The sequence below is a fragment of the Pungitius pungitius genome, chromosome 18 (genome assembly GCF_949316345.1).
Source record: "Pungitius pungitius chromosome 18, fPunPun2.1, whole genome shotgun sequence".
NCBI lineage: Eukaryota > Metazoa > Chordata > Actinopteri > Perciformes > Gasterosteidae > Pungitius > Pungitius pungitius.
In genome coordinates this window covers 4,145,815-4,157,822 of record NC_084917.1, presented here as the reverse complement: position 1 = coordinate 4,157,822, position 12,008 = coordinate 4,145,815, and the positions used below count along the sequence as shown (strand labels likewise).

At 47.1% G+C, this 12,008-nt stretch overlaps 1 protein-coding gene across 1 annotated transcript; it reads left to right on the top strand.

The window, feature by feature from the left end:
• The first annotated feature begins 1,470 nt into the window (after positions 1-1,470).
• slc45a2 (solute carrier family 45 member 2) lies at positions 1,471-11,295 on the top strand. Its single transcript, XM_037485069.2, has 8 exons — positions 1,471-1,636; positions 2,617-3,314; positions 4,939-5,115; positions 7,315-7,682; positions 8,578-8,721; positions 9,470-9,593; positions 10,140-10,345; positions 10,868-11,295. The coding sequence occupies exons 2-8, from the start codon at positions 2,849-2,851 to the stop codon at positions 11,078-11,080; spliced, it is 1,698 nt and encodes a 565-aa protein (XP_037340966.2). The 5' UTR covers positions 1,471-1,636; positions 2,617-2,848; the 3' UTR covers positions 11,081-11,295.
• Positions 11,296-12,008: the final 713 nt, after the last annotated feature.

Genomic DNA, 12,008 nt, shown 5'->3' with positions numbered 1-12,008 from the left:
ACTCTTCCGTCAGCACAAGTGCTTTCGAGGAGGCCAAACGTATGATCATCTGGGCCCGGGAAACCTTTCTAATTACAGTGCAATTCAACGACGGCCTCGTAAAATCGTGAAAAAATCCTTTCTTTCTCTCTTTCACATTCCGTTACAGAGCGATGAGGAGGTCTCCCTCATCAATGTCAGGGATGGAGTTAAACAATATTGACAATGTGGTTTCTAAAAATAATTTCAAAACAAAAATCTCAGCATGTCAACTGATGTCACCGCCATTAAGAGTCTGCAGCCATGACAGACGCGCTGTGATGTTTCACTCGCTGGCTGCATGGCTCCACGGTGACAGAACGCTGATGTAAAGCAGTCATGGTGTTCATCTTGTTAACGTTTGCTGCCTAGCAACAAACTCAGAGTGCAGCCGAACCGTTTTAATTATTCACACGCAGGAGGATTTGACACAGAGATTGATGTCTGTGCAAAATCCCATTGCGATCGATTCAATGGTGGCTGAGATATTTTGCTGTGCGCCAAAGCAACGCGGCCACAGGAGAAGAGCCGATATGGATGTTACCATCGGAAGCGGAAATGCAAGTGCCATCAGTACGGCCCGTTTCACAAGTGGAATTTTCTCGGCAATCGGCTATTTTATCCATGAAGAGCGCACTTATCCTTTTGATTTCTACATTTTATCTGATGAGCTAAAAGGTCAGGCAGATGGAAGGCTTATGACATATGACCTCAATGTACAGCCAGTCTCACATGGATGGAAAGCAATAGTGCGGATCGGACGTCTACTGTTCATAAACAAGAGGAACAAGCAAGAGAAATGCCAGTTATTAAAAGGTAATTGAGAGCCTTTTTGTGAAGGATGAATGGAGGCACTACTTGAATTACTTCTTAATTTGAACAGGCAGAATGTCACGTTGCCATAAAGTAACCTTTAACGGTTCCAGGAAGCAGCTCCCGCCTTGAAAGTTGACATTTTGATGGATATTCAATGGTGTGCTTTCTAATATTTAAGAGCATTTGTCATCCAATTATTTTAGAACAGTCACATGCCGCCAAATTTTGACGGCCTGTTTTTCGACAATTACACTTATACTCAGTCCTTCTATTTTTTCAACACAACAAAACTAAACAGACTGGTTTAACTTTCCTGCAGCTTTGATGACACATCTTTTTAAATGTGTCCCCATTGGGAAATACCTTTAACTGCTTTTCTTAAATAAATTGTTTGTCTTTATTATTTTCAGATTGCTCCATTTCATTCTCTCCCAAAACAACAACACTTCGTTAAGGCGTGATTCTGCATCCCCACAACCCCGCCGAGAGGTAGATGGATGTGTTTTGTCGGCCGACTTTGCCATTAATCATGTAAATCGTGCTCCAATTAGTGGCTCGTCCATTGCCTGTGGGTGCTTCTCTTTCTACACAACATTATGCTGTAAAAATAAACCAATTTTACTTAAAGGATCAGCAAACAAGTTTTTATTCTTCTCAATATTTCCATTGCTCACATGATGGCGCTGGCTGGGAGATGTGAGCCCACCCCTGAGTGTCCATCAGCATTTCGGAGAACGTCTCTCCGACCCTCTTCGTCTTTCACCCTTTTGTCTCCTGCTTAAGAAACCGTGGAGCCTCGGAGGTAAGGATCTGCTTGGTGAATAACTTTATAGAAATAGGAGGCTCTTCTCTTGACTTTGAACGTCATGAAGGGATAATTCTTAGAATATTTCCAGCCCGGAGCAATTCTAAGATTTTTCTTAGATGCAAATCTTTGAAGTATGAATCTATATAAACATGGCCCCGGGTTACAATAAAAAAAAAAAGATAGGAAGTGTTACTCAAACAGTTTTGCACAGCAATGGAGGTCAGGTCAATAAGGTTGTCAGTCATTCATTTGTTCTTTTCAGTGGCCGAAAACACTCATTTTGTACGGGATCACTCGCCTGTGAGGCTGTACACGCCTACCTCAACCTACCTTAACATCACGTAACAAAAAAAGCGAAGCATTCAAGTGCATCTCCTGTTTGAATGTATTTTGTGCCCCCAGCGTCCTCTGAGCGCTTTCCTCTCGCTCACCTGTCATTTGATGGTTTTGCAGCCAATCAGACGGTGCGAGTTGGATCAGTGTCACCCGGCGCCTCACTCCAGGCTGTCCTGTCACGCTGCTCAGCCCTCATCTGTGCTGTAAGATTAATGCCGGGGTTTCAACGAGGATACTGGCGCGGAAATATGATCCCTCAGCACCACTGAGAGAGAAATAGGTCACTGTAGAAGAAAGTCGTTGCTACATGACACAACTTTTGGTGTTTTATTTTTGATTTAATATTAACACTTTATCCTTGTGGTCCAAACACCAAATCGGTCTTTGATAATTAGAGGTTTGGGCGGGGGTGACAAAGAATTTCTTCACATTTCATTGTGGAACTAATGTAATAAAGGGCCCTCTTTACCATACATTGAAACACACACACACACACACACACACACACACACACACACACACACACACACACACACACTTCACGTAATACCTCACCCAAGCTCACATGAACTGCCCTGGGTCTTTAGAGAACTCTAATCCCCCTAAATACGCCCACTTGTTTCCCTCCCCCCCTCCAGCTGTGTTGTTCAGTGAGGCCCACTCTGCAGAACCTTCACACTAAAGGAGAGCCGGCCTCCGCCATGCAGTAGAGGAGGAGGATCAGCCCAGGCCCGAACTGCCCGTCTGCCCACATCGTCCATCGCCGTGGTCGGACTGAAAGAGACACCCTCCGTGCTCTTCCCCCCCCCCCCCGCCACCTCCCTTTTGGCTTCTCTTCTTCTCATCGCCCTCCCTCTCTTCGTCTCCACCATGACCCTCTTGTCGAAGGACCAGTCGGCGAGGCCCCTGCCCTGCAGCCTCTCGGATCCCGGCAAGCACGTCAGCCCGTCCCTGTACCCGACGGACTTCGCCGGCTCCAAAGAGGAGGACGACGACGCCGACGACGGCGCCGCGCCGGGAGCCGCGGAGCCCCCCAGGCGCTCGCGGGGGCGCCTCGTCCTCCACGGGACGGTGATGTTCGGGAGGGAGTTCTGCTACGCCGTGGAGGCGGCGTTCGTCACGCCGGTGCTCCTGAGCGTGGGCCTGCCCCGCAGCCTGTACAGCCTGGTGTGGCTGATCAGCCCCATCCTGGGCTTCCTGCTGCAGCCCGTCATCGGGTCGGCGAGCGACCACTGCCGCTCGCCGTGGGGCCGGCGGAGGCCCTACATCTTGGCCCTGGGCGTCCTCATGCTGGTGGGACTCACGCTGTTCCTCAACGGGGATGCCGTCATCTCAGGTGAGCGACGGGCCGCGCGCTCATCCCTCCCCTCCCCGGGCCTGAGAGGGAGATGCATTCACAGGCCCGTCATATTAGAGAAGGAGTTCCTGTGCGGCTTTGATTCAGAGGAAATTAAACAGAATGAATGAATAGTTCTTTAAATCAAAGAAACAATTGTAGAGCGTAGTGAGCACATCTGGCGTCTCCCGGGATCTCCTTCTGTTATGCTTGAAATAAAAAAAAAAGTCTTGTCAAAACTAAGCAAGGCCAACATCTGAGGTTTTATGATCTATTTGGATTATTCCCACCCCGTATCCATGGGTACATCTTTTATTTTTTGCTCTCAAAGCTTTTTACCATCGCTAACAATTTTACAGCCTCTGGCTTCAAACCGAAGAGTATCTTTAACTTGTGGGCATAATATCCTCACAGGTCTCTCATGCTGTATTTTCTGTCGTGGGGGGATTAGGAGCATGAGATGTCGGGCTCTGAATGGATTCAGATTTGCGGTTGATCACCATGTTGGAGGCACCCTGTTGAGTTTCAAATAGTCAATAGTGGATTCTATTCAGAATATTTAACCCTGTGAGGAAAGTACATAAAGAGCCTCACAGCACATTTAGTTTGAAGAAGGAAACAGCTGATAGCAGTTTTTAAAAGACAGTTCCTAATTCCTGAGAATCACACAGAATCCATGACTTTTGCAGTCCCATGAACAGGTGCACTGCTGAGCGTTATAATGTGAGTAAAATGCTCCCCACCAAATGGCATCGGTTCGGGGGTTGAGTGCATATTCACTGAAAATCACCCAGAACTCCCAGATGGCTATGAAGACGTTCAAATGATGCAGCTGAAACACCTCGTCCTCAATACCTCCATCACCGCTTTTGATTGGAGAAAAACATGTATAGTCTGTAACAATTCGACAGGTGAAATAGAAACACGCTTTTTTTCTAAAAAGGGGCTTAAGTCAAAAGGAAATCTAAATCAGCTTGTTTGAAATACATTCTTTCTTGGTTGAACGCTGTGATTGCTGATTGATTTTTGATTGAAAAGGCTCCGGGTTTTACTGCAATCATCCCCCGGTTTGTAGAGTACTTATTTCATCAGACGGATAAGCTGATTCTCTCTCCATGTGTCAAGGAGTTCTAGTCAATGCCACGGGATCCCGGGCGACATATTTGCATTCTTGTATCTGCCGTTGGCTGAATTTCCCATTGATTTTTGAAGCTGTCCTTTTGTATCACAGCTGCAGGCAGGTCCGTTCACATTAATGTTCCGGTGATGTAAGTCCAGGCAATTTCTGCCTGCCACGGTTCATCCACTCATGTCTTTCTAAACCCACTCATTATCTCTTAAATCATAAAATAAACCCACTCCATTATGTCTGAAGCAGGCATGTGTTTTTTAACCTTGGTACTTTCTTTTTGAAAGAGAACACAGGACAATACAGGCCTGTATGATATAATCACCATGTTTTCCAGCATAATTGTTACCTGTCACATTTTCTCCTACCAGCTCCCTTTCATTGGGTCAAATTTCTTGTAATTTGTTCCTCTACTTGGCAGATCATTATTATTATTATTTTTTAAAAAGCTAAATTCGTCAGATCCATCAGCGGCTTTGTTGTGTTTCTTGGCAGCGCTGGTCAGCGACAGGTCGTCCAGGAGCACCTGGGCCATCGTGGTGGTGATGCTGGGGGTCGTGCTGTTCGACTTCGCCGCGGACTTCATCGACGGGCCCATCAAGGCCTACCTGTTCGACGTGTGCTCCCACCGGGACAAGGAGAGAGGCCTGCACTACCACGCGCTGCTCACAGGTGCGTGGCCACGTCCGTCCCGCGTGGAACCTTTCAACGGGACGCTGTGTGGTTCCTCTCCGCAGTGCAGGAGATGGAAAGTTGCTGTTAGACGTTGGATGAGGCCTCTCGACCGTGCGCCTTTTAAATGTCCCGTTACGGAATCGGTTTCAGAGCCATTTCAGGGGGCTTCTTGGCTCTCTTTTGTTTACTCTCACTGCTCTCTGTGTGAGTCAAATAAAAACAGTATTTCAATAATTCACCATTGTGTTCTTGCCAGTATAATGCGAAAAAAAACCCTTTGAACCGCATGCTTCATTTTATAACGAATCTCTCAGGGAATTACAGAGCAACTTTGGCTCAGTCTTCGAAAAAAAGTGTTTCCGAAACTGATTGCAACATCTCAGAGAGACGTTTTCTCACCCCCCCCCCCCTAAACAGCGCGTTTCTCTCGTTACGTTGATACAGACAAGCTGAATATTTCCGTCAAATGGATGAATGAGATCTGCCCCTCGCACTACTCAACAAACGCCTGCAAAGTTCAACGTGATGGGAACAAGCTGCCGGCTTTAAGCCTTTATACATTTTGACCCCTTTGGAGTTGGAGATTCCCAATTTATTTTCTCCACAAAGGGAAGTCAGGGCCGCGGTTGCATTTGTCACCTCCTCGATGGCGGGATCACACCCTGCTCGGCCCATCTCTTCCTTTCGACTTTATGCTGCGTATCTCGGTGGTTACACAGCGGGAGATTGCCGGCATTTATTACGACATTCACAAAAGAATTTCGAGATGAGCCGTATATTAGCCAGGATTTTTCTTTTCAACCCCCCCTTCTGAGAAACCCTCACACGCAGGCACAGGGTGCTGTGAGCGTGCTGGTCAGGCCTTAATCCAGCCCCCCGAGCTGGTCATGTGCTGCAGTCATGGGTCTGGGCTGAGAGAGACACAGGGCCAGGCACATGACTCCCTTAGACGGCCCCGACCCCCTCCCCCCCACCCCACCCCACCCGGTATGTGAGGTTTGAGGAGGAGGGGAGAAGGTTTTCATGACGCCTTTTTGTTCTAATGGAGCCTTTGAAATGCTTTCGTCGGTACTCGTCTCACACCCTCACAAGTCAACTAGTTTACGCACCTACTTTCTTAATTACTACAACAGCTGGTACATTCATCTGGATACGTATTCAAACACAAGATCGTACGCCACGCACAGCTAAGTCGGCCTGTCGGTGAGGGGGTCCACATCCACTTCAGACCGGATGGATCGCTTTCGGCATTTGGTGTTTTCACATTCAGCCCAGTGACTTACTACTCTGAGTAGTACGTTTGTGCATGCTTACATCCCCCCCCCCTCCACCCGGTCATAACCCTCGTCCACTAGCATTTTCACCGTCTCTGTCTACATCTTGGGAATCGTCCACGGATGATGAGTCACAGGCGTGAAAGGAGCGCACAAACAACACTGTTCCAGTGTTTTACATCGAAGTGGGCCGTGAAAGTGGTTTTTACTTTGCCTTTGCAAAGGCTGTAATGCAGAGGAATCGCTTTCATCTCAAGAGACCTACATTTTTTGGGAATGTAGTTATTACTTTTTCTTCAATGACTCAAATTAAGTGTGTCTGTGTGTGTGTGTGTGTGTGTGTGTGTATTATTGTGTGTACCGTGTGATTTAAGAGAATTAAGCAACTCTCTGCAAAACTACAAAAACCAAAAGGGAAAAGGTGACCCATGGAGTGGGTCATAGTGCGGATTCAGTGAGCGTTTTCCATTCTCCTTTCCTTTTTTCCCAAGCTCTCAGCCATTTTTCATTAATGAGAAGAGGCTGCGTTGTTAATGAAAGCCGGTGAGACGGCTGATATTTAACACTCCGCCGGAGCGCTTCCCGCCTGCAGATGTCGAGTGGTTCATCTCGGTGGCAGCCCACTAAATTAAACCTGAATGGCTCCGAGGTTCGTCTTTGTGCAGTAATAATGCACGAGGATCCCCTCCTTATGCAAATGTCACATGATCATTCAACGTGGATGCGGGCTCAATGTCAGCTGAAATCACTTCCTAATTGTGCAGAAATCCAATGTGTCATATGTCCGCTTCTTTTTTCCAGTTATTCCAGTGCTGCTTGTACAGTATCTCTACTGTGCCGTATTTAGTCATTGACTGTTTTAAGCGTTATGAGATGAGATGAGATGGAGAGATGTTTTAAGCGTTGCCTCTGTGGCCTCCAGGTCTGGGCGGCGCGTTCGGCTACCTGGTCGGAGCCATGGACTGGGGTCACTCCGTACTGGGTCGGCTGCTGGGCTCGGAGTACCAAGTCATCTTCTTCTTCTCGGCCCTGACCTGGGGCGTGTTCCTGTCGGTGCACCTCTTCAGTATTCCAGAGCAACCCCTGGGGAAGGACCCGTACGCCCCCGACCCCTCGGCCTCCAGCGCCCTCCGCCTGCTCGGCTCCCACGGCAACGGTTACGGAGCGCTGGCCAGGGAGACGGCCTCCGCGGCGGGGCCCCCGGCGCTCCCGGACCTCAGGCCCAGGTCGTTCTCCGCGCTGGGCGAGGCCAACTCGGTGACCTCCAGCGCCAAGCAGCCGAACAAGGAGGTGCGTGATACGCGGCCCGCGGAGGATGCACGTGTTTACGCACATGAGGCGAAGGAAGGACGCGTGGTCTCAAAAAGAGAGACGTTAACGTCGTAGTTTAGAGAAAAAACGAGCTGAAGTGTAGTCTTAATGCAGCTGGATAGAAAAAAAGAAGAAGAAAAGAAGCCGGGTGAAGTGGAGGTTTTTAAATTGAAAATATGAGCTCTTAAGGTCATTAGTGGATCTCTTCATGTCTCGTTAGAGTGCCCCATACAGCCTACAATGTTAGGACAAGTAGGACAATTTTTAAAAAAGGCCTTTTTTTAATGAATTAGTTTTGGTTGGTGGTTGGGAGAAGCTTCCTGTTTAGATGCCAGGGCAGACTCTAATTTTTAAGATAATTTTGAAAATAATATTCCATATTTGGATGCCCTGAGGTGGATGTTGTTGTATTCAAATAACCTTGTGGAGATGATATGCAGTTTGGTACACATGTCTCACTGTTTGTTTGATATTCTCATTTCATGCTCTTGCCTTGATCTTCGCCCTAATAACGCCTTTCTTCCCTTTTTTTTGGTAAAGTACATTAGTTTACATCAGGTTGAACCGTCATTAGTCACTAGTTTGTAAAATGTTTAATGCAAAAGATTGCAACGTCATATCAGATCACACTTGAAAAAAATAAGGGCTTTTGAAAAGTGTTACATTGACTCCGTCGTCTTTCATCATCCGGGCTCTCAGTCCCTCATGCGACCGCGTGATCTTCGTGTTGAATCCCCTTCATTCGCTCTGATGAGGCTTTTGAAGCTTTAGCTTCAGCAGAGTGAAGATTTCTGTGGAAAATCCGGCCCGCTTTTGTTTTGCCGTTTTGTTTGCTGACGTCCGCGGGGCGTTTGTGTGGTTTTTTTTCTCGCAGGCCCAGAAGAGGATGACGTTCAAGTCGATGATGAAGGCCATCATCAACATGCCCAACCGCTACCGCTACCTGTGCGTCAGTCACCTGCTGGGATGGACGGCTTTCCTCTGCAACATGCTCTTCTTCACTGACTTCATGGGGCAGGTGGGCATCTCGGACACCACACATGCGAGTGGCCCGCTTTCAATTTGCTGTTTGAGTCATTTTTCTGACAGAGGTGCTAAATATTTTTGCTCATTCCAGCTTCTCAAATGTGAGGGTTTTTTTAATGCTTTTTTTTTATGCTTTGGGGAATTAGTTACACAAAAAGAGACGAATCTAAATGTTACCTTCCACTGTGATTTTAAGTATGTGATAATAGTAATATTATGAATCTTTTAAGTAGCAGTGATTCCCTCCTTCTAGATTCACAAAGCACTCAAGTCTTCTTATTTGGTTTAATATCTTTCTCAAGTCATATTCAAACAAAGGCAAAAACATTACAGGTGAAGAAGAACGGGCTCCATTAATCCTTCTGTGCGTGTGGGGGCGGACGGAGGGTGAAGGTGGGGGGGGGGGGGGGGGAGTATCTTCTTGTTGTGTGTAATCTCCTGTTGACAAGTGTGATAAAGATGAATCCTTCCACAGTTTCAGCGTGCGCGGGCTGATCAAAGCACGTGTACCCACCGAAACACGGCTCGTTAACACCCGATTCACCTGCGCGGCAACATGAAACTGCAGGTTTTATTTTCCCCGGGATGAGAAAATCTGTGTAGGCGGCGGCTTCCCGTTGAGCGCTGGAAGAAAAACAGAAAACAAAAAAGCCCGGATTGACGGATATCAGCGAAGCCGCGTTCCCTTACTGCATTTGAACACTTTCATTGATGAATGATTTCCCAATTTTGTTTTGCAGATTGTGTACAAAGGAAATCCTTACGCAGACCACAACTCCACGGCCTACGCCACTTACGAGAGAGGCGTGGAAGTGGGCTGCTGGGGGCTGTGCATCAACGCCGTGTCATCGGCTCTCTACTCCTGTAAGCCCTAAGAAAAGAATGTGTGTGTGTGTGTCAGCATCGGTTAGCGTCACCATGTCCTGCACCGATCATTAGAGAAAACAGCTCAACAAGGTTGTGCAGGGAAGCAGGTCGTGAGCAATTACTGCGCCTTACCTTTCCTCGGGATTTTCAGGTCGCACTGAGATGGAAACGTGTTTTCTAAGCACATGTTTTAATTAACGTCCACGGTGTGCTGTGGTAGCTGCAGCCAATTAAAAGAACAATTAAGTGTGAAAGGGAGCAAAATAACGTGACTGAAGCGAAATCCTTAATCCCTAGTCTTCCCATCACCCAAAGCATTTTTGCCCTTGTAACTTGCACTCACACCCTTCCCACGCTGCAGTCACACCTATTGGAGCAAGTTTGGGGGTCGAGAGTCACGTGGCGTCGAGCCTTTGATGTAAGGATGACCTTGCTGGCCCCGTCCGATCCTACTTGCCGTGAATTTGAAAAGCAGCCGGCACAAACGGGACGTCCGGGCCGACTTCAGCAGACCTGATGCATCTTTTTCGTGTGTGTTTCCAGACGTGCAGCGTTTCCTCCTCCCGTACATCGGCCTGAAGGGTTTATACTTTGTGGGCTACTTCGTCTTCGGCATGGGCACCAGCCTGATCGGCCTCTTCCCCGACATCGTCGCCACGCTGGTCCTCTGCAGCGTTTTCGGCGTCATGTCCAGCACGCTCTACACCATCCCGTTCAACCTGGTAGCGGAGTACCAGCGGGAAGAAGAGGTAATAATAAACCAGGCTGTGATACATCCGCTAAAAGTGAATGGACGAAGATGCATTAACATGAAGCCATGTGGGCAATTTTCAAAAGTGCTGGTTCCACACTGCTACGGGCTGCCTGTGATCACCAGGAAAATGCACTTATTCAGGAAATCCTATTTTGCAACTAACATACAAACAGGTGTATTACTCATGAATCCGTCACAACATACATTATCCTCCTTTTGGCTTTACATTACATGTCATTTAGCTGACGCTTTTATCCAAAGCGACTTACAATAAGTGCATTTCCACATGGAGATACAAACGAGTTGTTGTTTATTTTGATGCTATCATTAAGTTGAAATCACAGGAGCTGCTGAGGTGCCTGAGGACGGCTTTATTCCTCATAGGACATACAGATACTAAAATAACAGATCAGGGGGGGGGGGTCACTTGATGTGTCTCGGTGCAAAATCTTTTTTTCTGGGCGTGTTTTATTTGGTGAAGTAGAAATAAATGATCCCCCCCCCCCCCCCCCCCCAGGAACAGCTGAAGCTTGGAGGAAGCCGTGAGCGGCAGCGAGGCAGCGGGGTGGACTGCGCCGCCCTCACCTGCATGGTGCAGCTGGCTCAGATCATCGTCGGCGCCGGTCTGGGGGCTCTGGTCAACATGGCGGGGAGCGTCATCGTGGTGGTCCTCTCGGCCTCGGCCATGGCCCTGTTCGGCTGCATCTTCATCGCCTTCTTCATCATGTGAAATGTGGACTAATCCTGCTTTGTATGAAAGTATTTAATGGTATTGTTTTAATAAATACAGATTCTTTATTATATTGTCGACATGCCTTTTAATTCTTCTTCTTCTTCTTTATTCCGTCCAGTTGACTAATGTGACAGTTTTCCCCCTCGAGGGGGCAAAGAAAGGTCTTTGTTCAAGTCAGACCTATTAGTTGTGGACCATTGGTGAAGAACCGAAGCTTTAGGCAAAAAAACCCTTGATGCTTCTATTGCTGTAATTGAAAAATGCTTCTTAGTGTGTTGCATATTCCTTCGTCAATGAAGGAGAAAGAAGAGATTTCTAACAAGGTGCGCCAACATTTCTCAAAGAAAAAACATTTAAAGTAGTATGTTTATGCACCTCAAAAGAGTCGAGCGGGAATTGATGTGCAGAGAAAACAAATAAAAGAGTTATCATTGGACCTTGACATCGTTTGTCAGCTATTTAAATTGTTTAGTACGTCTACATGTTTGAGGGCCACAGAATGGGGGGAAGAGAGGGGGAGGCGCATTTGTCAAGGTTTTTCACACTTATTGTTATTATAATACTAAAAACATCTACAGAAGAAAGGGGGGGTGTGTAGAAGCCACTGTTATTGTTTATGCCGACATTTCACATGTTTTGGGTGTTTATTGCTGTCTTTTTCAAATCTGTTTTCGACGGTAAATAGACGGTATTTATACAGAGCGTTTCAACCTCAACCTGCACAAAACGCTTTACAGTTTCACTTATCTTCAAAAACGAGGATTGAACCCGAAAACCTGCCCCAAATCTTGAGCTATACTCCTTTTCCCCGAGGGAGAGAGAATTTGAAACAACCTGATGAATAGAAAAAGATAAATAAAATTGTGTTGCAACCACACCAAAAACACCTGAGCTCTGAAAATCTCAAAGGAGCTCAGGCAAGATC